The 27,621-nt window shown below is 35.6% G+C and overlaps 1 protein-coding gene across 3 annotated transcripts in view; it reads right to left on the bottom strand.

Moving 5' to 3' along the window:
- Positions 1-27,621, bottom strand: part of EXOC2 (exocyst complex component 2) — a 269,449-nt gene that overhangs the window by 124,400 nt on the left and 117,428 nt on the right. For all 3 annotated transcript variants that reach the window (XM_047733700.1, XM_047733697.1, XM_047733699.1), the window contains 2 exons: positions 14,409-14,534; positions 7,918-8,042 (listed from right to left, as the gene is read on the bottom strand). In XM_047733700.1, coding sequence (XP_047589656.1) covers positions 7,918-8,042; positions 14,409-14,534 — 251 coding nt within the window. The remainder of the gene's footprint in view (positions 1-7,917; positions 8,043-14,408; positions 14,535-27,621) is intronic.

Genomic DNA, 27,621 nt, shown 5'->3' with positions numbered 1-27,621 from the left:
GTCCCCTCTCACCACTGTTAACAGTATTAGAAGTCCTAGTCTTAGCAATCAGACAAAAAGAAATAATAAAAGCATCTGAATTGGTAAGGATAAAGTCAAACATTCGTTATCTGCATATGACAGGATACTCTATAGAGAAAACCCAAAAGATTATACCAAAAACTTCCTAGAACTAATATGTGAACTCAATAAAACTGCAGGATATAAAATAGATATACAGAAGTCTATTGCATTCCTATACACCAATAATGAAGTAGCAGAAAGAGAAATTAAGGAATCAATCCCTTATACAATTGTACCAAAAACCATAAGACACCTAGGAATAAACCTAACCAAAGAGGTAAATGATCTGTACTCTAAAAACTATAAAACACTTAGATTAAAAAACCTTCTGCACAGCAAAGGAAACAATCAACCAAACTAAAGCACAACCTATGGAAATGGAGAAGATATTTGCAAATGACATATCTGATAAAGAGTAACTATCCAAAATATACAAAGCACTTATAAAACAATACCTCCCAAAACTCAATGATCCATTTTAAAAATGAGCAGAAGACATGAATAGACCTTCTTCCAAAGAATACATAGTTGGCTCACAGACACATGAAAAAATGCTCAACATCACTCATCATCAAAGAAACGCAAAGCAAAGATACAATGAGATACTACCTCACAACTGTCAGAATGGCTACAATTGACAACACAGGCAATAAATAAGAGGTATGGATGAGGATGTAGAGAAAGGGGAACCCTCTTTCACTGTTGGTGGGAATGCAAACTGGTACAGTCACTCTGGAAAACAGTATGAAGTTTCCTCAAAAATCAAAAATAGAACTACCTGACCCAGCAAATGCACTACTAGGTATTTATCCAATGGATACAAAAATACTGATTTGAGGGGACACATTGTAATGGTTATAGCAGCATTTTAGCAGCATTATCAACAATAGCAAACTATGGAAAGAGCCCAAATGTCTATCAACTCAGAGATAAAGAAGATGTGGTATATTTATACACATTGGAATATTACTTAGTCATCAAAAAGAATGAAATCTTGCCATTTGCAACAGACCACTCTGAATGCCCAAAAAATCAGCCTGAGATGTAAGAAGATATATCAGGATCTATACCAACAGAATATTTCCAGTGGCTGGTTTTGAGGTATGAAGCTGGGAGCTGTGATTCTGTGGGCCGATATTGGAAGATAAACAGAAGAGGTAGGGAGCCGCCATAGGCACTGGCGCTGGTAAGGTAAAAAAAACACAGCAGCGCAAAAGCATCTCACACTGGAGCCAAGCACAGACTCACAGAATGGTAGCCACAGGGAAAGGACTTCAGGGCAGCCCCTCAGGTTGCAACCTGAAGCTGCAGGGGCCCATGGGTGAACTGTGGGTGGCTGGCGGTTTTAGAAACACAAAGGGCAGAGACGTGCCTGGACCTGAAGAGAAGGCTGGAAGAGCTGCTGTGGGGTGCACAACCCAGGTCACTGCGGTTTTTAGCAACACAGACAAAAATGGAGTCAGTGTGACCGGGAAGACTTTCTGAAGAACAGTCTGCAATTTCTCTGAGACAGAAGTTTGGATGGAGTAACTTCTGCTCTGACTCTTGGAAGGGACACAGAAACCCACCAGGGAAAGCCACCAGAAAACAAGAGCCCCCAAAACTGGTTTTCACTGAGCCCATCCCCCACCACAGGGGGCAAAGGAATTCTGCCCAAACAGGGTTGCCTGAGTAATGGCATGACACTCCCCAATCTCCAGAAGGCAGGCTGAAACAAAAAGAGGTCAAGAACACCAAAGTCCCTATAAAACAGGGGCATCTTGGTTGGACTGTGATCAATATGGATCAAAATGGACTCTGTACATTCCCTCAACCACCTCTCACCAGAATTACTAGGAGGAAGAGCCCCCAAGGAAAAATTCAACAGACCAAGACCTCTGCCACAGAACTGGATATGAACATAAATAGAATTCAGGGTAACTGTTATCCAGACAATGGCTAGGCTGGAGAAAACCATTAGTGGCAATATAGATTCTCTAAGGACAGAAGTGAGAGCTGATCTGGCAGAACTTAAAAATACTGTCAGTGAGATTCAATCTAATCTAAATACTTTAACAACTAAGGTAAATGAGGCAGAAGATCAAATTAGTGATCTAGAAGACAAACTGATAGAAAAGAAGGATCAGGAGGAGACCTGGGAAAAAACAGTTTAGAAGCCATGAAAATGGAATTAGAGAAATAAATGATGCCATGAAATGTTCCAATGCCAGAATTTACTGGGATACCTGAGGGGCTGAAGAGAGAGAGAGAGGACTAAAAGATATAATTGAGAAAATCCTAGATGAGAATTTCCTGATTCTGGGGAATGGAACAAGTGTTTGCATCCTAGAGGCAGAGAGGACACCTCCCCCAAGATCAATGAGGGTAGAAAGACCTCGAGACATGTGACTGTGAAATTCGTGAATCATAAATTCAGAGAAATGTTTTAAGGGCAGCTAGGGGGAGGAGATTCCTTACGTACAGAGGGAAGAACATCAGTATAATGTCAGACCTGTCCACAGAAACCTGGCAAACCATAAAAGGCTGGCAAGACACATTAAGGGCACTAAATGAGAAGCACATGCAGCCAAGAATACTTTATCTGGCCAGGCTGACATTCAGAATGGATGGAGAGATAAAGAACTTCCAAGACTGGCAAAGACTAAAAGACTAGGTCACCACCAAGCTGGCACTACAAGAAATATTAAGGGGGGGTTCAATAAAAAAGAAAGACTCCAAGAGTGATATAGAACAGAAATTTGCAGAGATAGTCTATAGAAACAAGGACTTCACAGGCAACATGAAGACAAAAAAAACGGCCTAAATGCTCCCATAAAATGGCACAGGGTTGCAGACTGGAAAAAACAACAGGACACATGCATATGCTATCTACAAGAGATGAATTTTGAACCTAAAGGTACATCCAGACTGAAAGTAAAGGAATAGAAAACCATCATTCATGCCAATGGGCCTCAAAAGAAAGCTGGGGTAGTGATTCTCATATCAAATTATTTTAAGCTAAAGACTATAGTCAGAGATACAGAAGGATACTACATCATTCTTAAAGGGTCTATCTAACAAGAAGATCTAATATTTGTAAATATTTATGCACCCAACATGGAAGCAGCCAATTATACAAGCCAACTGTTAATCAAAATAAAGAGTCATACTGATATGAACACATTAATTGTAGGGGATCATAACACGCCACTCTCAGCAGTCGACAGGTCATCTAAGCAGAAAATCAATAAAGAAACAAGAACTTTGAATGACACATTGGACCAGATGAACCTCATATATACAGAACATTCCACCCTAAAACAACAGAATACTCATTCCTCTTGAGCACACATGGAACTTTCTCCAGAACAGACACCATACTGGGTCACAAATGAGTTCTCAACTGATACCAAAAGATTGAGATTACTCCCTGCATATTCTCAGACCACAACACACTGAAACTAGAACACAATCACAAGTCTGGAAGAAATTCAAACACTTGGAAGTTAAAGACCACCTTGCTTAAGAATGTTTGGATCAACCAGGAAATTAAAGAAATTAAACAACTCATGGAAACCAATTAGAATGAAGACACATTGGTACAAAACATATGGGATACAGCAAAGGTGGTCCTAAGGGGGAAATACATAGCCATCCGAGCCTCCCTCAAAAAAATTGGAAAAATCCCAAATATACCCCCTCTCTTTACACCTTAAAGAACTGGAAAATCAACAACAAATTAAGCCAACCCCATGCATGAGAAGGGAAAAATTAAGATTAGAACAGAGATCAAGGAGTCAGAAACCAGAAATACAGTAGGAAAACATCAACAAAAGTAGAAGCTGGTTCTTTGAAAGAATTAATAAGATCAAGAAACCACTGGCCAGACCAATCCAAAAGAAAAGAGAAAGGACCCAAATTAATAAAATTATGAATGAAAGGGGATAGATTACCATTAACACCAAGGAAACAGAAGTAATCATCAGAAATAATTATCAACAGCTATATGTCAGTAAGTTGAGCAACCTAGAAGAAATGGATGCTTTCCTGGAAACCTATGAACTTCCAAGACTGAATCAGGAAGATACTGACAACCTGAATAGACCAATAACTAGCAACAAAATTGAAGCAGTGATCAAAACTTCCCAGAAAATAAGAGTACAGGAACTGATGGATTCTCTGGGGGAATTCTACCAAACATTCAAAGAAGAAATAATACCTATTCTCCTGAAGCTATTTCAAAAAAAAGAAACTGAAGGAAAACTTCCAGACTCCTTCTCTGAAGCCAGCATTACCCTGATCCCAAAACCAGGCAAAGATCCCATCAAAAAGGAGAATTTCAGACCAATATCCCTGATGAATATGGATGCCAAGATTCTCAACAAGATTCTAGCTAATAGGATCCAACAGTACATTAATAAGATTATCTACCATGACCAGGTGGGATTTATCCATGGGATGCAGGGGTGGTTCAACATTTACAAATCAATCGATGTGCTAGAACAAATCAGTAAGAAAAGATTGAAGAGCCACATGGTCCTCTCAACTGATGCAGAAAAAATGTATGACAAAATACAGCATCCTTTCCTGATTAAAACCCTTCAAAGTATAGGGATACAGGGACCATTCCTCAACTTCATAAGATCCATCTATGAAAAACCCACAGCGAATATCATTCTCAATGGGGAAAAGCTGACAACCTTCCCTTTTGAGATCAGGAACACTACAAGGATGTCCACTCTCGCCACTGTTGTTCAACATAGTACTAGAAGTCCTAGCAACAGCAATCAGATAACAAAAAGAAATAAAAGGTATTCAAATGGGCAGTGAAGAAGTCAAACTCTCTCTCTTCGCAGATGACATGATACTTTATATGGAAAACCCAAAAGTTCCATCCCCAAACTACTAGAACTCATACAGGAATTCAGTAATATAGCAGGACACAAAATGAATGTACAGAAATCAGTTGCTTTCTTATACACTAACAACAAAACTGTAGAAAGGGCAATTAGAGAATCGATTCTATTTACAATAGCACCAAAAACCGTAAGATACCTTGATATAAACCTAACCAAAGAGGTAAAGGATCTATATTCAAAGAACTACAGAACACTCACAAAGGAAATTGAAGAAGACACAAAAAGATGGAAAAACATTCCATGCTCATGGATCAGAAGAAGAAACATTGTTAATACGTCTATGCTGCTCAGAGCAATCTATGCTTTCAACGCGATCCTGATCAAAATACCTTTGTCATTTATTGGAGTGCTGGAACAAACAATCCTAAAATTTGTATGGAACCAGAAGAGACCCCAAATTGCCAAGGAAATATTGTAAAAGAAAAACAAAGTTGGAGGCATCACGTTGGGATTTCAAGCTTTATTACAAAGCTGTGATCACCAAGACAGCATGGTACTGGCACAAAAACAGACACATAGACCAGTGGAAAAGAGTAGAGAGCCCAGATATGGACCTTCAACTCTATGGCCAAATAATCTTCAACAATACGGGAAAAAGACAATACGGGAAAAAGACAATCTGTTCAATAAATGGTGCTGGGAAAACTGGACAACTATGTACAGAAGAATGAAACTCGACCATTCTCTTACACTATACACAAAGATAAATTCAAAATGGATTAAAGACCTCAATATGAGACAGGAATCCATCAAAATCCTAGAGGAGAACATAGGCAGTAATGTCTTCAACACTGGCCACAGCAACTTCTTCAAGACACGTCTTCAAAGGCAAGGGTAACAAAATTAAAAATGACCTTTTGGGACTTCATCAATATCAAAAGCTTCTGCACAGCAAAGCAAACAGTCAACAAAATAAAGAAGTAACTCCCACGGAATGGGAGAAGATATTCGCAAATGACACTACAAAGGGCTAATATCCAAGATCTATAAAGAACTTTCAAACTCAACACAAAGAAACAGATAATCAAGTCAAAAAATGGGCAGAAGACATGAACAGACACTTGTCCAGTAAAGACATACAAATGGCTAATAGACACATGAAAAAATGTTCATCATCATTAGCAATCAGGGCATTCCAAATCGAAACCACAGTTAGAAGTTAGAACACCAGTTAGAAGGGCAAAAATTAACAAGGCAGGGGAAAAAAAACAAATGTCAGAGAGGATATGGAGAAAGGGGAACCCTCTTACACTGTTGGTGGGAATTCAAATTGGTGCAGCCACTTTGGAAAACACTGTGGAGTTTCCTCAGAAAATTAAAAATAGAGCTACCCTATGACCTGGCAATTGCACTACTGGGTATTTACCCCAAAGATACAGATGAAGTGGAGAGAAGGGCCATCTGTACCCCAATGTTCATAGTGGCAATGTCCACGATCGCCAAACTGTGGAAAGAGCCGAGATGCCCTTCAACAGACAAATGGATAAAGAAGATATGGTCCATATATACAATGGATTATTACTCAGCCATTAGAAAGGATGAATACCCAACTTTTGCATCAACATCGATGGGACTGGAGGAGATTATGCTAAGTAAAATAAGTCAAGCAGAGAAAGTCAATTATCATATGGTTTCACTTACTTGTGGAACATAGGAATAACATGGAGGACATTAGGAGAAGGAAAGGAAAAGTGAAGGGAGGGAAACAGGAGGGGGAGATGAACCATGAGAGACTGGACTCCGGGAAACAAAACTGTGGGTTTTAGAGGGGAGGGCGAGCCTGGTTGTGGGTATTAAGGAGGGCATGTATTGCATGGAGCACTGGGTGTTATATGTAAACAATGACTTTTGGAACACTGCCTCAAAAACTAATGATGTATTGTACCGTAACACAATTAAATACAATAACGCAATTAAAAAAAAAAGTAGCATGAATAAATGTTCATGGATCAAGAGAGACCGGATGGATCCCCCCGGACATCTGACGACTTCTGCAAAGGAAGAAAGGTCTTGAACTATATGGTATGCTTTTGTGCAAAAAATCAAAATCAGTTAGTCCTTTTCCATATCCACTTTTCATTTTGGCAAGTGCAAGACAGCAGGAAATAGTCTTTACCATCAGGAAGATTTCTACCTCTGCCATCTCTCGGGGTTGTAAAGAGTTCTCTGTAGAGACACAAAACCAGAGATGTCTTCTCCATGTTACCCGTGGCGGCCTCCTTCGCAGCTCAAGGCAAGGGGCGTTAAGAGTCTATACTCCAGAATCTGAGGGTCTTTCATGGGGAACTTGAAGTGAGACACTAGAGCGATGAGTCTGAGTTATAAAAATCAGTCTCATTACTTTCTGTTCATAATTTCTGTGCTACCAATTATGATATAGACACCATGTGAATGTGCTACTTGTGAAAATGTAAATGCTTATACAACTTCTACAGGCTGATCACAGGGTACTAGAAAAAAGATCTTTAAATTCTTTCAAACTAGGAAATTCCATAATTACATGGGTTACTTCAGACCCATGTGCAAGCTGCAAACATTTTATCCTTGTTTTACCATTTGCTCATATCAACTATACAATAATTTCATCTATAATTTTGCCTGACTGTCCATCTACTCAAATTCCTTCAAATACTTCACATTTTCTTTTTTTTTTTTAACTGAATATCTCATTTAATCTTCATGACTACCTTTTGATATAGATACCCTTATCGTCTTTTTACAGTTGAGGATACTAAGACCCAGAACAATGAAGTAACTTCTTTAAGATCATACAGCTTATGAAGTGTTAGAGCTTTATAGAGCTTTTAATTAATCTTAATTAATCTTAAGATATTTGACAATAACTAACAGGCTTTGTGCCTCCTAAGTTTTAAAAAAGCCACTTCAAAATCTAAAACTTTTAAGACGAGATTACACAATGACTTAGCTATATCTACAGTCAAATTTATATACATACCTCACTGAAAAGGCTTCCATTAACATATGAAATCCAGAGTTTCCAGAAGTTAGGCAGCTGACTTAAAACAAGCTTGGTCAACTTTTCAACAAATGCCACCCGGTGAGGAGTTTTGTATCTCCATGCTAAGGGGGGAATAATACTATGAATATATTTTGAATTAAGAATAAAAATCGGTTTGAACATATTAATGTCCCCCCCACCTAAAAAGGTGTCACACTTTGTCCCACTTTGGCTGTAGAGCTTTAATTTGGTGATAGACCAAATATTTCCTTTTCCACATCACATTACCAAAGCCTCCCCAGCACAGCGAATACACTTTAAGAATACAAAGAGAATACCATGCTGTTCTCAAAGGTGCATGGCAGGTGGGGGAGTGGCAGACTGGTCAGGACGACACAGCAGGAGAAGTAAGGAGGATCCTTTGGGTTTTCAACCTTGTCTTCAAGATATTCTATTTCTCTTCAAAAGTCATGTTTTCAAACAGCAAATTCATGTTTTCAAACAAAAGGCAAAGATAGGGCAAGGCCAATTAGCCTTAAATTGGAGGCAAATATCAACCAGTTAGAAATGTTAGAAACCAGTTAGAAAGTTCAATAGTGAACCAAATTATCATAAAGGAACTTATTCAAATATAATCATATAATGAATAACTCTTCCCATAACAAAGAAATTTAAGAAAAAATAAAAATATTGAAACCTCTTGGATTACATATCATTTAATGCAGTTATTGTGAAGTGGGAAATAGGATCTTAAAGATTTTTTATGGAAATAAGTTCACAGGAATAAAAGCAAATTAGTAATTCAGTGAGTGTTAATCACTTCCAGTTTCTTCTCTTTTTCTTTATCACATTCTTTCCTGTTTCCTCCTTCCTCCATGCCGTGCTTCCCGCCCTCCTATTCTGCTTCATAGCCTCCAGCAGGAGCAAGGCAGAGGCATTCCTACTGTCTAGTTCACAGCAATGATCAGGAGAACTGGGGTCTATTCAGCAACTTCAAAGACAGTTCAGATAAGGGAACTTCCATTAAGTCCTTCATCAACTATCAGCTTCCTTTTAAAATACTCGTAGGCAAAAAGTTCTGTTGCAAAAATTACTATTGTTATTCTAGGAAGGGTGGATTTTATTTATTTTAAAATGTTTCATAATGACCTAAAAAGACAACATATGGTTAGAAAAGACAATTTAAAAGATATATAGAACAAAGTCTGTCTCCCACCTACATTCCCCATTTGCCTACTTCCCAGCTGCTGCCCTAAGAAACTATTAGCTGCTTGTGATTCTTTCTAACATGTCTTTTAAATACACAAGCAAATATAAATACATATTCTCACCCATTCCAACTGTTCTTTCACACAAATGAAAACATATTAAACACACCCTTTTGACTCTTGGCCTTTTTCATTTAATAATGGATCCTGAAATTTTTCCCTATCTGTACATAAAATGTTTCTTTTTCCCCCCAAAGTTACACAGTACAATTGACCCTTGAACGATGCAGAGGTTAGAACACTGACCTCCTGCACAGTCAAAAATACATGAATGACTTCTGATTCCACTAAACCTGAACTACTAATAGCCTACTGTTGACCAAGAAACTTACCAACTATATAATCTGTCAATTAATATGTTTTATATATGTATTACGTACTATACTCTTAAAACAATACCTTTCTAATTTTTTCAGTATTTCTAGGCCACATGGTTCATCTGGGAGTTTTTTCAAATTGTTACAGATCACCAAAAAACTTTCCAATATATTTACTGAACAAAATCTATGTATAAGTAAACCTGCACAGTTCAAACCAGTACAGTTCAAGGGTTAACTGTGGTTCATATTGTGTATGTATCATAATTTTTTTAAAAAATCCCTTTATAAAGGACAAGACTGTTTCCAATGTTTTGTAATTAAAATTAGTGCTTCAAAATAAATAAAGTGCTTTAATCAATAACTCTGTACATTTAGCACAGGTACAAGTTATCAGTGTAGAATAAACTCAGAACAAGAATTGCTGAGTCCAAGAGTACATGGAGTTGTGATTTTTAGTAAGTGTTATTAAATTGACCTCTATGGGGATTCTTTACACACCTACCAGCAACACACATAAACACATAGAAGCTTCCTTATAATCTATAATAACCAATGAACAAACCAAACAGAAAAAATTTCCAAATAGGAAAAATTTGGGGATTTTGCCAATTGGTATCCCACTGTAGCATTACATGGCCATTTAAATTTTTATTTTAAGTGAGGCTGAGTGCCTACCTTCATATACTTTGTCTATGAGTTGTGGGGAAAAGCTTTAAATTCAGTTGTCACATATGTGAAAGGCATGGTTCTTTATTTAGGGGTACACTATAAACTGTACTTGTCTATTCAGCCAATATTTATTAAGTGTCCACTGTGTGCTAATCCTGTGGCTATACCTTAATGTCTAAGATGCTCACCACTAATACTGAATGAAAAGGGCAAGTCTCTACCTTCACAGAGCCTACGACTGACAATGAAAGGAGTCCTAAATGATAATGTGACATGAGTCTAATGAGATTGGAGGTATTTCTCTTCTGGAGACAGAGCTAAAGCAGACAAACCAAATACAGGTAAGCACTATTTTCCAAATGGCATGTAGTACCCTACATAGCATAGGCCACAGCCCAGTGTATGACAGGCAATGACAAGGTAAGAAATAAGACAAGAAAATCTAAAAACTTAAGCACTGAAAGACCTGCCTCATGTGGTAGCAAGTGGACTCTTACATGACCTCTTCCCCTAAATTAGACTTTCAATGGTCTGAGCTCCTTTATGCAGCTATATTTACAACTATTTATGTAACTCTATTGTTAGAAACTCATCTAATATCCTTATCTCATATATTCTTTGCAAAGCTTTTTTGCTGGGAAATTAAAATGAAAACATCCTATGGTGGACCAAGTCTGTATTGGATCTGATGCTGGACAAGCACTCTGAGTGGCCTGGCTTATCACATATCTATGTATTCTACATAGATACATAGATACAAATATTCTACATATATAGACCACTAGGACTCAAAGATCAGTCTGTCATGGGCAATGTGCCCACTCCAAAGAAAGATAAGGAACATTGCCTTTTTACCAATGTAAAGGAAAATTTCATTTCAAAAAATACAAAATAAGCAAACACATTAAACAGCTTCAGTCTTATTAAATCCATTAATTAATAAGTATTCCAACTCAAGGGATTTTATGGTAGGAAAAGCAGTTGGACAAATATAAATGAAAATATTACAAAACAATCCCATAAGGCTTCCAAAAAGATTTCTTCAGCTGAATCTTTCTATGACAGAGTAAGTGGTAAAATTTTTTCTAAGCTCACTATAGTACAGAGTGATAATACAGCAGCTAAATAATATTACCAAATAATCATACGAGCTGGGAGTTCTGTAATTACTTAATGTGTTGACACTTAATCATCAAGGTTCTTGGAAACAGACAGGTCCCTGTAGCCTCCTGCCCAGAAACAGGAAATAATTTTCAGTTTCATGTTTTATTTGATCTTTTTATTACTAAGATTCTTTATACATATATATATATATATATATATATATATATATATATATGTAATGAGAGTCCTATTTACCTATTCCTTCTACATCTACTTCATCCAAATTTTGATCATTATCTGAAAATGATCCTGGGTGTTATTTCTGTACTGAATCCAACATGTCTTAAATAAGTTCCTATATGGTATTATCAGTCACAGAATAACTTCAAGAGTTATTGCCTAAGACTGATGAAAAGAACTTTTTACTATAAGCAATTTTCTTCAATGTTTCAGTTTCAAGTAATAATTTTAAGGAAATTAAACATGGATTTTACTTCTACTTCCAGCTATACTGGAGTAATAAGGATTAGATTCAACCTCCAGTTATAAACAACTAGAAAACTGGGGATGGGGGCAGATAATATAAACTATTTTAGACACTGGACAACAGGCAGCACAGGACTAATTCCCAAGGGAAGGGAAATGTATGGTGAGCCCACAGTTGCCATGGCTTTCAGTCTACAGTCAATTTCTAGACAACAGACAAAAGGAAGCTTAACCTAAACAAAGCTCAATGGCCTTTCTGAGTTGGAAAGAAGGAGGGGGAAGTGACTACAAAATGCAGGAAAAAGTTCCAGAAAGGAGGGAGGACCTACATTAAAAAAAACAAACAAAACAAAACTCCAAAAATCTGTGTAAGAGTCCTAAGTCTTTGCTGAGTCCTGCATATGGAGGGAAACTTCACAAAACCAGGGAAAGAACAACCAGGGTAAACAATTCCCAGAAATAATATAGAGCAGGGAGACCTTATACCTCTGAACAGCCAGAGGGAACAGTCTTTATCAATTACCTGGGCCTTTCAGTACAGACCCAAAAGATCATGCCTGAGTAGTAGGGCTAAAGTATTCCCAGAATGAAGGCTACTCTAGGCCTGCTCTAGCAAACCAACAAAAGCCTTGAATGGCTAAAACTTACTGATTAGTCTGAGTAAGGTACTGATAAAACAAAGTCTAGCATTCCTTAAAGGAAGACAACAAAACTCAGACACTCAACATCAAACATTCACATGATAAGCAGGGACATACGAACCAGAAACCAAGAGGAAAAGATCAATAATAGTAAATTCGGAAATAACAGAGATGACCAAATTAACCAATAAGGGCAATGTTCAAATATTTAAAGGAAAAGGAAAATAATGAGGACGGAAAGGTAACATACTTAAAAGAACCAAGTGGAATTTCTAGAAATGAAAAATACAGTATCTGGAATTTTCAGGTTAGAACACTGAAGATAAAAGATCAGAAAAGTTGAAGGCATTAGCAATTGACTCTATAATGAAGCAGAGTGGAAAAACTGGGGTGAGGGGAAAAGGAGAAACAGAGCCTCAGTGATCTATGAGATAATCTATTGACCTAACATACATGTAATTGGGGGCGCCTGGGTGGCTCAGTGGGTTAAAGCCTCTGCCTTCGGCTTAGGTCATGATCTCAGGGTCCTGGGATAGAGCCCCGCGTCGGGCTCCCTGCTCAGTGGGGAGCCTGCTTCCCTTCCTCTCTCTCTCTACCTGCCTTTCTGCCTACTTGTGATCTCTGTCAAATAAATAAATTCTTAAAAAACAAACAAACAAACATGTAATTGAAGTCCTGGAAAAAGAAGTAGAACAGAAAAACACCTGAGAAAACTATGGCCCCCAATTTTCTAAATTTGATGAAAATTTCCAGAATCTCATAAAATAGATTCAAGAGGTTTGGCAAAACCCAGGCAGGATAAATTTGAACTGTTCAAGATGATATAACTCATTTAAAGTCAATACCCGTGAATAGTCTCTAATTGATTTAATTAAGCCTGTTAGCATGTCAGCTATGGTAGTTAATTACTTAAGAAGTGAGGTGGAGGGTTTTTAGACCTGATATATTATCCTACTAATTAAAAGAAGGAAATATTGTTTAAAAACTCAGGTGGGATGCACTTCAGAGTCAGACCCTGGAAGCCATATTTGCTTAGAGGGCTATACAGAAGCAAGTAATTCTGTTCTTTCACTGTGTATATTAGTTTGATGGGCTTGGTAGGAAATGGGAACAGAACAAGAAGGAACATTGAGCCCTCCATTTAGTACAAATGAATCATCTAATTTTAAGTTGTTCTTATGATGGGCATTCATTCATATTTATTAATGAAACCTTAGAAAAAGCCCTTCTCCAGGACTTGTAATAACATAAAATACTTTAAAATAAACTTTAGAGGTATTTAATATAAAGCAAGATATTTCTATACCCTATTTAGATTTCTTTCTTTCTTTCTTTCTTTTTAAGATTTATATTTTTAAATGATCTCTATACCAAATATGGGGCTTGAACTCACAACCCCAAGATCAGGAGTTGAACGCTCTACCAACTGAGCTATCCAGGCATCTCACCCTATTTGGATTTCTTAGATCTGATATTGAGGTTATAAATAACCAGTGACTAACAGCATTTAATTGGTACCCAAATGCATTATAACCAATGATTTGTATCTCACACAGGTAAATAAACAATAAGTAAATATCAACTTTGGAAAGTTAAAAAATGTAACATAGTTATAATTCAAGATGCTTTATTCTTAGGAAAAATGATTAGCAATAAATATATTTATTAACCCTTCTTTCCAAAGCAAATTTTAAAATGCATAAGTTATTTCTTTGTAACGACTATAGAGATTACTTTTGTTACAAATTTCATCTTAAATAAATTCTCACAAAATATTTTCTGTGGCATGTTTTTTTAAAAAAGCCAATCATAGGAAAAATAAAACTAGACTTTAGCGAGTTTTATTCAACAACTATGAATGTTGAATAAACATTCACCTATGAAGGTTGGTAATTCTTAGCAGCAGTAATATGACTAAATGGGAAAATTTCCAAGAGAAAAGTGTTTAAAATTGCACAAGTACAAATTTAAAAGACAAAGCAGTGGATAGAGATACTTACTGTCATCTCGACCAGACTGAAAGCTGCTGCCCCTCTTCAGTGACGCCGTCTGACTAAGAGGACCCAACACCAAGGGACGGGTATCATTATCCAGATCCAACATGGGACTGTGAAGGCCTGGAGTACCTAGAAGAGAGGTGACATTCCCATAGATTCCATATATTCTTATTTAGTTGATTTAATGGGCTACTTCTCTGAGTTATTTCTTCCTCAATTGTTCTATTCTTATAAATAAAATATTTATCAAGCAAAATAAAAAATAGTTTCTCTAAATAGCTTTTAAAAGTCATTCCCACCATGACAGATTCATAGGATTCGATCCATTACTCTGGCTTACTAAAGAGATGTAACAAACTGTGAGAGAAACTTATGTAACATTTTAGAATGAATGTTCAGCAAAACTGGCAAGAGCAAAGGTGGGGGAAAATCAAAAAATCAGGATGAGAAATCCTTTTTTGAAGAACAACTTGATACTTGGAGTTCTGACTCTTTTTTAATGAAGCAGCCTTAGAGCAGTCTGACTTTTCCTTAAAATTTAAATCCCCAAAGGGTGCCTGGGTAGCTCAGTTGGTTAAGCATCTGCCTGAATTCAGCTCAGGTCATGATCCTGGGGTCCTGGGATTCAGCCCCGTGTTGGGCTCCCTACTCAGTGGGGAGCCTGCTTCTCCTTCTCCTCCCCACTTGTGCTCTCTCTTGCTATCTCTGTCTCTCTCTCAAACCAATGGAAAAAAAAAATTAAATCCCTAAATCCTAAGATTTCTTTGTTTGGGATGTGGAATTTGATTCCCTCTTTCTATTCCTGATGCCAGCCACTCAATTTGGATCCTTCTCACCTCACCCTGTAAATACTCTAGAAGTCTAACATTTTAACTACTGTCAGGAAACTTTCTTTATTGCCTGGAGTAGTATCACTGAAATAGTATTTTCTTGATATGAGCATCAGGTCTTCCAGAAAACCCTTAGAAATCCAGTCCAAATTATCCTAAGAAACAGAAAACATTTTTTTTCTAAAATGGATTTCAAGAATTACTTGTATCTCATGTTGCTGAGTTAGTAAGACTTTGGCTTTATGTGGTAAAATTTGCACTGTCAGTCTGTAGAGGTGCTTGTCACTACCATTCTGAGCTCTTCAGCTGGGCATCCAAAGAGCTTCAAAACAAGCAATTCAACAAAAAGAGTATTTACCATGCATAGAACACTTACATATTCTCCCTATGAAAATGTATCTTACATTTTTATGCCTTATTTCCTATCCTCTCTACCTGTCCGTCCTCTCCACCCACTTAAACTCTCATCCTTAAAAATGCAACCTGAATTTCAGCTGCTCCATGAAGTCACCTCTTATTATTCCAACTCAGAGTTACCTATCTTCTCTGCCTTCAGATACCAGTGAAAAGTAACATAATTCAATTGATTTGACATTCTGCCTTCTATTGCTCATTAATAGTCAAGTGTCTCCTATATCCAAATCAAAATACTATCTTCTCAGGTTTAAGAGTTAAATATTATATCTCTGCTCTAGACCTTCAATCACTAGACCTTCTGCAAATAACTCTCTCAATGTAAACTGAGTGATTAATCCTAAATTACTCAGTAAGGACTCTATTCCTTCTTTTATAACTTAATAGAATAATAAAAGCATATAAATTTGTTTTCAAATGCAAAATATAAAACACATCCCTGCCATTGATAATGTTATTCCGTAACACTTAACAAGTATTTACTGGGTATCTCCTATGTGCCAGGAACTATAAGCCATGAAGATAAGCTGATGAGTAATAGATATGGCTCTGCTCCCAAAGTATTTACTTTCTGGTAGTAGAGGCAGAAAATAAAGCAATAAATAAAATACAGTAAAAACATGCTATGGAAAACCTGCTTTCAGGAGATCCTTCCTTTCATGAGCCACTTAACATGATAGAGTATGAGCTACCTCCTTGTAGTCTCACAAATTCTACTAAGGTACAGTTAGTAGAAATAGAAATAAAATCATTTGTGGACAGAATTTTTGTTGAAATAGAATTTTACTGAAGACATACTATGTGCTAAATGCTTCATTTACATTCATTTCTACTTGGGAAAACATATCTAAGATATGACCTGTGTGATTCCGTATTTTAAAACAATTTATTTGTTAAAACAAAATAAATGATATGTGATATAGAGTAAAAAAATATAATGAAGAAATGATATTTTTATAATTTATTTTTTTCTATATTAAAGGCAAAGTTTGTGTGGAAGCTTTTAATGACTTATGACATTTTCCTTTGCAGTTTATATAGTTACCACTGCTACTAACTGTAGAATTCAGGAAATTAATATCAAAATATCAATTTTCTGACCTATTTAAAAGGAAATAAAAGGAGGCAAACTTAGCATCACAATATTTACATAAAATTATAATATATATAAAATTTTACATTAAAAGATGCAAGAAAAGAATGAAAATGCTTTAATTTAAAATGTTACAGGGGCACCTGGGTGGCTCAGTGGGTTAAAATGTTACATATGGGGTGCCTGGAGGGCTCGGTGGGTAGAGCACCTGACTTTTGATCTTATGGTCAAGCCCCACATTGGGTGTGGCGCCTACCATAAAAAGTTACCTGTTACTCTTGAAGGTTTCAGAACTATACATTTTTTAAAAGATTTACTTATTTATTCGAGAGAGAGAGAGAAAGAGAGGATGAGTGTGGGGAGGGGCAAAGGGAGAAAATCTAATAAGCTGACTCCCCGCTAAGCATGGAGCCCATGCAGGGCTTGATCTCAGGACTCATGAGATTACAACCTGAGCCAAAACCAAGAGCTGGACAGTCAACCAATTGAGTCACCCAGGTGCCCCCAAAACTATACATTTTTTATTAAGAAGGAAAGCACTCCTGGTTTCCTAAAAATAAATTATATGCCATTCCTACAAAAAATATAATTACCATTATTTGAATAGATCCTCAGAAAAAGATTTTCCCCAAAACTGATGTGTTTACAATGTTAACATAAATGGTTTAATTTTAAATCATTTATGTAGTTTAAGTAAATCTTGAATTTTGAAACCATTAAAGGATTGATTTATCTTCCCTTTTAATAACAGAAACTGTATTAAGAATACGCTTTTCTTCTTTTAGAAACCATGTCATCAGTTTCTATAACATCAAGAAAAGAAAATTTAACATGAACTAATTTCTTAATTGATAGTGTTGAATTGCATCAAGTATAGCACAGCACCAGGGAGCTAAAACAGCATATACACACCCTCAGGACGAACCAGCATCTGGAACACATCTGCTAGATGCATTTTTGCAGAGTGACCAGAAGATAGCGCTTCAGCACCGCACACATGCATAAGCCCTGCAAACAGTGGGCATTAAACTCAGAAATGAGCTTCTCTTACACATTGCTTTTTTGTTGTTTAAAAAAAAAGAAAAGAAAAAGAAAAAGGTCTTAAGATCAGTTATTTTATAGGGAATTAGGAAGACTTCCTTTGAAGACAGAATTAAAACATTTTAAATCTCAGCTGTCAGAAACTATTTACTATTAAGAGTCCAGAAAAACCCTGAGGACTCATACCCTCCTTTTAAACTTAAATTATATGACGTGGCATTCCTACCCTATAAAATTATTTTAAATATGAAGCGGCTTTGATGATAAGTAAACATTACTATGAAAAGAAAACAGAAAAAGATGAGGAAAACTATTTCTGTAACATCAAATCAATGAAAGGCTTTAAAATATCTCACAAGAAATCAGTATATTTTTTCTTGATTGTTTTACCTCACAATATGACAGCAACCTCTTTTGATGTATTTAAGAGACAAATATACATTAAATAAAACATATGGTTATTAAATGAGAATAATTGGGAAATTTCATATTTTTTTAAATTTCTTTTCAGCGTAACAGTATTCATTGTTTTTGCACCACACCCAGTGCTCCATGCAATCCATGCCCTCCCCAATACCCACCACCTGGTTCCCCCAACCTCCCAACCCCCGCCCCTTCAAAACCCTCAGGTTGTTTTTCAGTGTCCAGTCTCTCATGGTTCACCTCCCCTTCCAATTTCCCTCAACTCCCGTCTCCTCTCCATCTCCCCATGTCCTCCGTGTTATTTGTTATGCTCCACAAATAAGTGAAATCATATAATAATTGGCTCTCTCTGGAAATTTCATATTATTATGGTCTAACTTATGTGTAACTGAAATTCGTGTTATTTAGTGTGTTTTACCTAACAACCTAAATTATCTGCCCCTTGATATCCAGCTGAGGATGGTATTCAACTGTATATATACAACTTCAGTTTTTTCATTACAATTTTAGCTTTTCACAGCACATTTTGCAGGTGACAGAGACTAAAGTTTTTGTGAAATTGTATTTGTCTTTGTCTTTCTCAATACTGCATTAGGTTATGAGAGATCATTTGTTTTCTTGATAGTAAACTTTCTCTAGAAATGAACTGTGGACTCTGAGAAACAAACAGGGTTTTGGAGGGGAGGGGGTAGAGGGGGTTAGGTGAGCCTGGTGGAGGGTATTATGGAGGGCACATATTGCGTGGAGCACTCAGTGGTGGTGCATAAACAATGGATTTTGGAACACTGAAGAAAAATAAAATTTAATTAAAAAAAATAAAAGATTAAATTTGGAAGTTAAAAAAATGAACTATTCCTATAATTTTTTCTAGATGAAATTCTTTTAAAGCCTTTAGATTACAATCTTGATGAAAGGTTGTAACTTTTTGGCTTCATTTATGCTAATACTAACAAACTGTTTGCTATATTTGAAATTGGTACAGGGATTAACCCAAGATTCTCATGGTTATATAACTGGAAGGGGGTTCTGCAGCTAGCTTAAGCAATCTAGTAAGCCAATGCTTCATGACCTGTAAAAATCAGGGCTTGACACAATAAAATTGTAGAATCTTTTTTGAGTATAAAATAGTGATTCTATGGTGTGAAGTCTGAATGAGAAACTTTAAATGACCACTGAGAACAAAATGGAAGATATGTTTATTTTGCTCACTATTCTTACAATTTAGAACACTGATAAGTGGTGTTATCAAAAAAGTCTGCCCCTACACAATGAGCCAATATGAAAACTAAGCCTTAAATATAAATTATATAAAGAATATAATATTAGTTTTTTTTTAAAGATTTTATTTATTTAGTTGACAGAGAGAGATCACAAGCAGGCAGAGAGGCAGGCAGAGAGAGAGGAGGAAGCAGGCTCCCCGCTGAGCAGAGAGCCTGATGTGGGGCTCGATCCCAGGACCCTGAGATCATGACCTGAGCTGAAGGCAGAGGCTTAACCCACTGAGCCACCCAGGCGCCCCAATATAAAGAATATAATAAAGACAACAAAAAAGTAACAGTGAAAACCTCATCAGAATTTCAAAATACTTGTTGTTATGGACCTTACAGCTTGGCTATTTTAACAACACTAAGCAGGGTAACCAATAAATAGACTCAAATGAATAAATGCTTATGAGATCAAAATTATTTGGCTATAGACAGTCAAAGATATCTGGGGAATAATTACAGGGTAATGATTACTCTGGTAGAAAATTCCATATAGGAACACATCCCACAGCATGAGAACCATCACTACAGTACTTCTAGTTCTAAAAATACTATGTGGTGTTTGTAGGAAAAATGATACAAATAAAATCCTAGAACTAAAAAGATGTCTTCTAAATTCTACAAAGTAGTGTTCGAGTTAACGATTTTACTAGTATATCATAAGAAAAAATATATAGTTTTCTACAGATGCCTAGAAGAAGCACCTTGGTGGGGGGGAACCTTCAAACACTTAAAATTTAAAAAAATAATAATAATGCCTAAGCTTCTTAATTACTGACAAATAAGAATCCATGTTTTGTTTCTCCAACTAAAGCTTCTGTAACATGCTACCAGCATTCTCAAAAGGAACTCTTCTTCTAATTATGAGGATGTAAGAGAAACTTAATGATTGTAAACAAACATAAAATTTAAAAAAAAAACATTTCTGGCACATTCTAAACAGAACAGAAAATTTGTTTTAATTAAGAGAAAACTTACTTTCAAAAGTTTGCTGAAGTTACTTTTTATAGAACATCAATAAAACAATCCTAGGAACTTCACTAAAAGAATAAAAGCTGCAGTGTAGAAATAATCAAAAGTTTAAAATGCTTTACTTTTCTAAAAGAAAATAAACTATCAATCTTTCACAATTTGCTCTTAACAAATTAAATGCTTGCTAATTTTTTCCAACTGTGAGATTTCTCTTAAATAAAAAATCTTCAGCTTTATGTTAACCAATGGATCTGAAGAGATCTTCCCCAAAGTTCAAAAATTTAACAGTTTACATTAAAACACCGATTGCTACAAAAACTGATAATGAAGTTTAGACTTTATAAAATATGCTTATTATACCTAGCACTCCATAAGACTTCCAGGGTACCTTATCATGTATCAGTCAAATCCTTTTAACTCAAGCCCTGCAAGTTTTCCCTATTTTAAATGCAAAGAGTAGTCAATATTTGTTTAACAGACTCTACAACATAAAGGGCAGAAGAGACCTTTCTTAAGGGAAGCCTGCAGATGTGGAACCAGGTGAATAAGTTTACTATATTTTCTCATCCTTCGTGCCTCTTGCAGCAAGTTTTCTCACAGTCTACAATAGTGTAGAGAACACTGATCTATAGCCCCTGGACTCTCAGAAGGGCCAGAAGGGCGGCCGACTTCCTTACCACCCTTAAACACCTTTGAACACATTTTCCTGCGCACAGCGGGCCCTTGTCCTGAGCTGCTGCCCGACCACCCACTGTTGCTTGTTGACCAAACACACGGGGGCCAGGAGTCTCCACAGACACAGGCAGGATGGGATTCCTTTCAAGCACCCCACACAGAAGAATTTCAATGCCAAAGCTGGGGGGTGGGGCAGACATATCAAGACAGAATTACAAATTCCTCACAAATTAGACCTGTGTCAACAGATAAAAATGTTCTTTTTGATCTCTATATTTAAAGTTCCTACAGGGGCATTTCCTCAATTTAAAGAGGATCTTTTAATCTAAATTAAATGAAGGGAGATATATTTAACATGCTCATATTTAACTTCACTTTTTAGGGTGTCAGAACTGTCCTAAGCAGGTTCCAGGCAGAAATTCTGGTGTATTTTAACACCATTCAAAACAATAGGTAAAAGAAAAAATATATTTTAAAAGCAAAACCACAGGTGTGAACTACAAAGAAGTATTTATTAGCTAACATTGGCTATATAAGCAAGAACCAGATATTTATAATAAGCTGGATAGGTGAAACCAAAATAAAATTATTTATGCTTTTATTAAAGTACTATATTCTTTGTAATTATATATAGATCTAAGTAAAGAAAACACGCTTAGAATATGTGAGCAATAGAGTTATTATAAAATGATAAAATACAAAATTAAAATATTTGTAATGAATATTTTAAAATTACCAGTTAATGCTAGCATTCAATGTGTGCTTGACATGCATTGTCAAAAATGTTTCTCTCTTAAGGACAGGGAACATGAATTGAACAAGAAATGGCTCCCAGCTGTAAGAAGTCTTCTTCCAGATGTACAGTAAACCAAGACAGTAGAAAAGAACCAGCTGCTAGGATAATTAAAAAAAAAAAAAATGGGGGGGGAAAAAAAGGCCCTTTTGACATAAGTCTTATTGGCCTGTCTGATTAACAAAGATAGATCACTTATTCACTATAAGGTGAATTGAATCTAGTATAAAATAGAAGAACTTAATCAACTCTTTCCTATGATGTTTAACAGCTATTATTTTACTATACAGATCTACAAATGAATGCTATGTTATTCATAAGTCCTAGGTCACTGACTTTAAAAACACTAAATTACTAGTATTAATTACTAATCATAATTTTAATTTGGTAGCACAAATGTTTTTTCAAATTAGATTAAAAACAAATCCACAATTATATAAAACCCTGCTGATCTGTATTCAGGTAATTAACACTGCTTATATAAACCTAAACTATTTACAAACAACAGTGATGATTTCTAATGGTATGCACTTTAAATCTAATTCATGGCATTCTGAACATCACCTGAGTTTTTTCTCTTTCTGAAAAAAGGGCAAAGGAGAAAGGAATATCGGACCACCACTTCACTGAAGAGATGTTTTTAATAGCAGTTATAAACTGATACTTCTACTTTTCACTCTTGACTCTGCTCTCTTCTATACATCCCTTACAGCTTATAAACCTCAAAGCAAGTTAATAAAATCCCATCAGGAGCATTTTATCTTCGAAAGCCAATTAAAAAAAATACTCTAGTCACAACAAAAAAAACAAAGCTGGGGTTGTGTAATCTACATCAGAAGGGACTTAGGAAGAGCAGGTGGAAATCAAAGCAATTATCTCTTATCTGTAGTTGCTGCAGTTGTGCCTTTCCTTTTTTTCTTTTTAAATAAACTTCTATTATTCTGGATTCTGTTATGATCAACATTCAGGGGAAAAACTATTTTTTAAATCTCCAGAAAATAAATTTCATAAAAGAACATTCCTCAACCTCATTGTAACAACTTCAAAATAAAAATTATAATTTTATTAAAATACTTAATGTAAGTATAACAACACATTTTTACTGTCTTTTTAACCATGAAAGTATTTTTGTAGTTCCATAAAAAATTTGATGAATCTGCTGCTGATTTCCTACAGAGGCTGCAATTTAATCTAGAGTACAGGAAGTTTACTTAATCTTACATTATAAAAATACCAGAATTATATTAACTCCACTAATTAAAAGTGTATACACACACACAAATTATGGACACAAAGAGCATACCTGTATCTTTTAAATATCAAGAAAAAATAGTTTAGTTGCACTTTGTAAATTCAGAAATTTGAATATAACTTATAAAATATATTTATCCATGTATTTTATAAGCTTGAGTTGAAAATATAGCCTTTTGTAGCTTAAGATCAAATAAACAAATGCTTTTATTTAAGCATGTAATTAATAATCTACTCAGTGTGTGAAAAATTAAAAGAGTAGATATTTAACATAGTGTCTCTATTCTTAATATTTTTTCTGCCTTAATAGGTCCACACTGTGATGATTCAGAATGAACTTTTCTGGTGTTACATATCTCTAAGTTTTCCAAAGAGAACCTGAGCTACATATAAATGTATTTTCTTCTGTTGTGTGACTACTTTATAGAATCTGTTGCTTAAACTATTGCTCCTATTCTAAATGTCTATTATTGTGCTCGTATTCTAAAATGTCCAATTGGGAAGTCCTAATTAAGTACATATCTGAAAGAAGGGAATAATTACTCTACAAGCAGGCTGCTGCCTTTTCCCTTGAGTTATTAGATATAACCAGTATATATTTTAAGAGTTAAACTCATTTTCAGAACAACAAAAACACCTTTGAAGCCTACCTTTAAAAATCCTGTTTGAGAATATCAGTAGGGGACTAACCAAAGGCTTTTCCTGACAGGAAACCCGAAAACTTAGTCTAATTTTGGACTGGTTTCATAGGAATTTTAAGAGACGAATGACACTTCTTATAAGGTGGTAAAAAGTTTTCTGTGTGTAACAACTCAGGACATAGGGCTGCTGTGAATATAGGGGAACAGCAGCAAAATGGTTAACAAGTCAGGCTGGAAAAAAAAAAAAACAATCAAAGCCTTCCTTTAGTATTTAAACTAGGATGCATTTTTTTTAATGTTAATCTTTATGCCTGCTCTCCCCCATCCCCCATCTTTGTGTCTCCCCTTAGAAAAAAACAAAAGATCACATTTGGGCTACAGAGGTGGGTCATGGAAGAGTAGTGAGGAATATTTGGGGATAAATGTCAAAGCTTGTTTAGGGTACAATGGTCATCTCTTGTTTTGTGCCCCAGTGTTTATAATTCGGAAGGCACCATTCTACTAGCCATTATATGTTATTACTATAAAAATTGGAATCCAGAGAAAGATCTAATGCAGTGTTCATAAGAATATCAACCTTACGACCCAGCTGCTAACAAATGCTTTTTATGGAGAAAAAATCTTTCTTGGAAAAAGGTGGCTTTTTTAATGTAGGATTGCTGTCTCTGAAAATCTATCACCATCCTTGCTTATGAAATTTTCTCTGAAGACCATAAGACTAAATACAATTAACATTTTTTCCTCAACTGTGTAAAGACTTTGAGACTTTAAAAAAACATTTATATGTTAATTAGATTTCTTGTACAAAAGACCAACCAACTTTACTTAAAAAGACATCAAGAAAACTTTTCCTGTCTGAAATATTTAGTTTATCTATTTTATTTTATTTCACTGTACTGTCTCAGTTCTTAACCATTGTTCTGCTGCCTGAGGGTTTATTTAAACAATTACAATGAGTGTTAAAACTCCAAGTGTAGATATTCTAATAGAGGAACTTAACAATTCATTCTTTAGATTCAGAATGCAACAAGATTTCATTTTGAAAATAGGATCCTAGAGACTCCTGGGTGGCTCAGCTGGTTAAGCATCTACCTTCAGCTCAGGTCATGATCCCAGGGATTGAGTCCTGCATCCCTCTCTGAGCTAAGCAGGGAGCCCGCTTCTCCTCCCTCTGCTGCTCCCCCTGCTTATGGTTTCTCTCTGACAAATAAACATGTTTTTTTAAAAGTTTTAAAAAAAAGAAAATAGGATCCTAAGACTACCTGAATAAAAACAATGAAACTTCATAATGAAGTGCCTGATGAAATACAGGCACTGTCTTCATCATGTACATCATGTTCAGAAATCCTGTTTCATGAAATATTTGCTCCTAAAATAGAACACAAAGAACCTCACTGGTCCAGAGCACAGTCTGGCAGAATGGGGAGAAATCTGAACCATTCACTTCTTCTGCCCCTATTTAGGTCAAGAGAAAGCTGGGTTATCACTCTCTGAGATACCTTCTTCACATGCACAATAGGTCTAAAGTCATCAATTGGACTAGGCCATATCCCAGGTTTTTTCCCCATTTCTAAAATGACCTAACTATAAGAAGATATCCAATAAAAATCCAAATGATATTTAGGAGATCTATCCCATATTACTTTATACTTATAGTATATATAGGCACTCAAATATCAACTGAGAGTCCATCATGAACAACCGGCTTATTTCCAGCAAACTTCTAATTAAAACAAATATTCTATATAAATATATCCACACATACACATACCGATACCATATATGAGTACATTACCTGTGTAAATGTAGCAAGTGTATATTAAAGAGCTAACATGTGTCCAATGACCTGTATATATAGGCATTAATGAAAACAACCTGAAGAGTAACTAAGTGCAAACTGGCTACATTGGGCTATAGTTTACTAGTGGGCTAATTTTTCCATTCGAGGAAATACATGCTCAGTTCAGTCTATATTCAGGCCACATTTCATGTCATTTGCCTCTGCACTGAGTATAAGTTAAAAAGCCTTGGTATCAATGGACTTAGAAAGATTCTTGGATATGATAAACAGTTCCTGAATTCTGAAAAATAACCATTTGATATTAAGAAATTATTAATAACTTTTAGGTAATGATAATGATGTTTTGGTTACAGTCTTTAAAAAGCATTTTTATCTCTGAAAATTACATATTGAAATAATTATAAAATAATGTGACCTGCTTCAAAAGTAATTCAGGGTGAGGGAAGGTAAGAAGCAGGTAAGGGTACAAATAAAATCAGATGAGCTATGAATTGATAACGATTGAAACTAGGTTAAGTACAAGGGAGGTTATCTTATCATATTTATTTGGAATTCTCCAAAATAAAATCACAAAAACTCATCCCAATATGAGCTCAAAGAACACACCAATTTTCCAATTAAAAGGCTCTCTCTGTTTGGATTATCTATGCTGTTTACATTAGTAGTATTTGCTGAAAATAAAAAGAAAGATGTTCTTCTGAATGTTGAAAAAAAATAAAAATAATCTATGAATATGTAACTAATATATTCGGGAAATTTACATTGTACTGTTATGAAACCTGCAGATTAAGTTCAAAGAGCTGTTAATTGTTATGTTTTTATTCCTAATCAAAAAGGCCAACTTATGAAAATAAGTAAAGCTCATCACTAAAAAATGTACATTCTTTTCATGATTTCTTAAGTAATGAGCAAGTTCTGCAACAAACGTGGTCAGTGAATTAAAAAGGCAGGGCTCCAATTACACATAAACGTCTATCAATTTATTTTTAATCAATTTATTTTCAGACATACTCATTTTAAATAGTTTTGGATGATTACATATAGCAATGTATAACATCAAGATGGCAGGGAAGGAATCATTCAGGTAAAAGCATGTGTCCATTTATCTTCAAGAAAGATTCATACCTTTGGCAATGGAATATTGGTTATCAGATATTTCTGTTATGGATGTGACTATAAGATATATGAAATTTCATGGTACTTTTCCAATTTCAAATAGTCTATACGTTGTCTTCATAAATTATACATATCCCCAAAATTCAAATATTCTCATAACCAAATTATATGGTCAGATTGTCTCTTCTTAGCATAAGTAGGAAGATTTTTGTTAGATCAATTGTCTTCTTTGTAACTGGAGAATATCATTACCATACTTATTAACCTACTTTGTGAAGTGGGGAATAGGGTGACATTTACTGAGCACCTTCTCGGAATCTGGGCTACTTCATGCCTCTTTATCTGGATAACTGATATTTATCATTTAGGTTCAATGGAAATACCACTTCTTATAGAAAACTTCCTTGGCCCTCCCCCTAAATAGACTGGAGTAGAATTCTTTATGCTCTACTTCATGATACTTTTTTAAATATACCTACGTAACTCTTAAAATTAATGTCTTCCCCAATAGATTACAAGCTCCAAGAGGTCATAGATCATGTCTGTCCTGCTGACCACTGTACTTCCAGTCCCTAGCACAGCATGCAGTGCCCAGATTATGAATCCAGACTGCTCCTAGATCACCTGAAGCTTTAGCAAATACTGATGCCTGGACCTAGAGATTCTAAAATGATCAGTAGGCATAAAGTGAAGGCCAGGAATGACAGTCTTTAAAAACACCCAGGGGATTCTGATGGGTGGTTAAGGTTGGGAGTCCTGGCTAATAATGAACACTCAATAAACAAATATGAAAGGCCCTCTAAATATCCCTAAAGACTACAAACTATGTATGTCATTTGAGGTCATTTTCACCTGCTAAAACTATAAAATAGTTAATGACATTAACAGGAATTTTGATGTA

Source organism: Lutra lutra, chromosome 6 (assembly GCF_902655055.1).
Source record: "Lutra lutra chromosome 6, mLutLut1.2, whole genome shotgun sequence".
Taxonomy (NCBI): domain Eukaryota; kingdom Metazoa; phylum Chordata; class Mammalia; order Carnivora; family Mustelidae; genus Lutra; species Lutra lutra.
The sequence above is the reverse complement of the archived record's forward strand: the minus strand, read 5'-3'. Positions and strand labels throughout refer to the sequence as shown.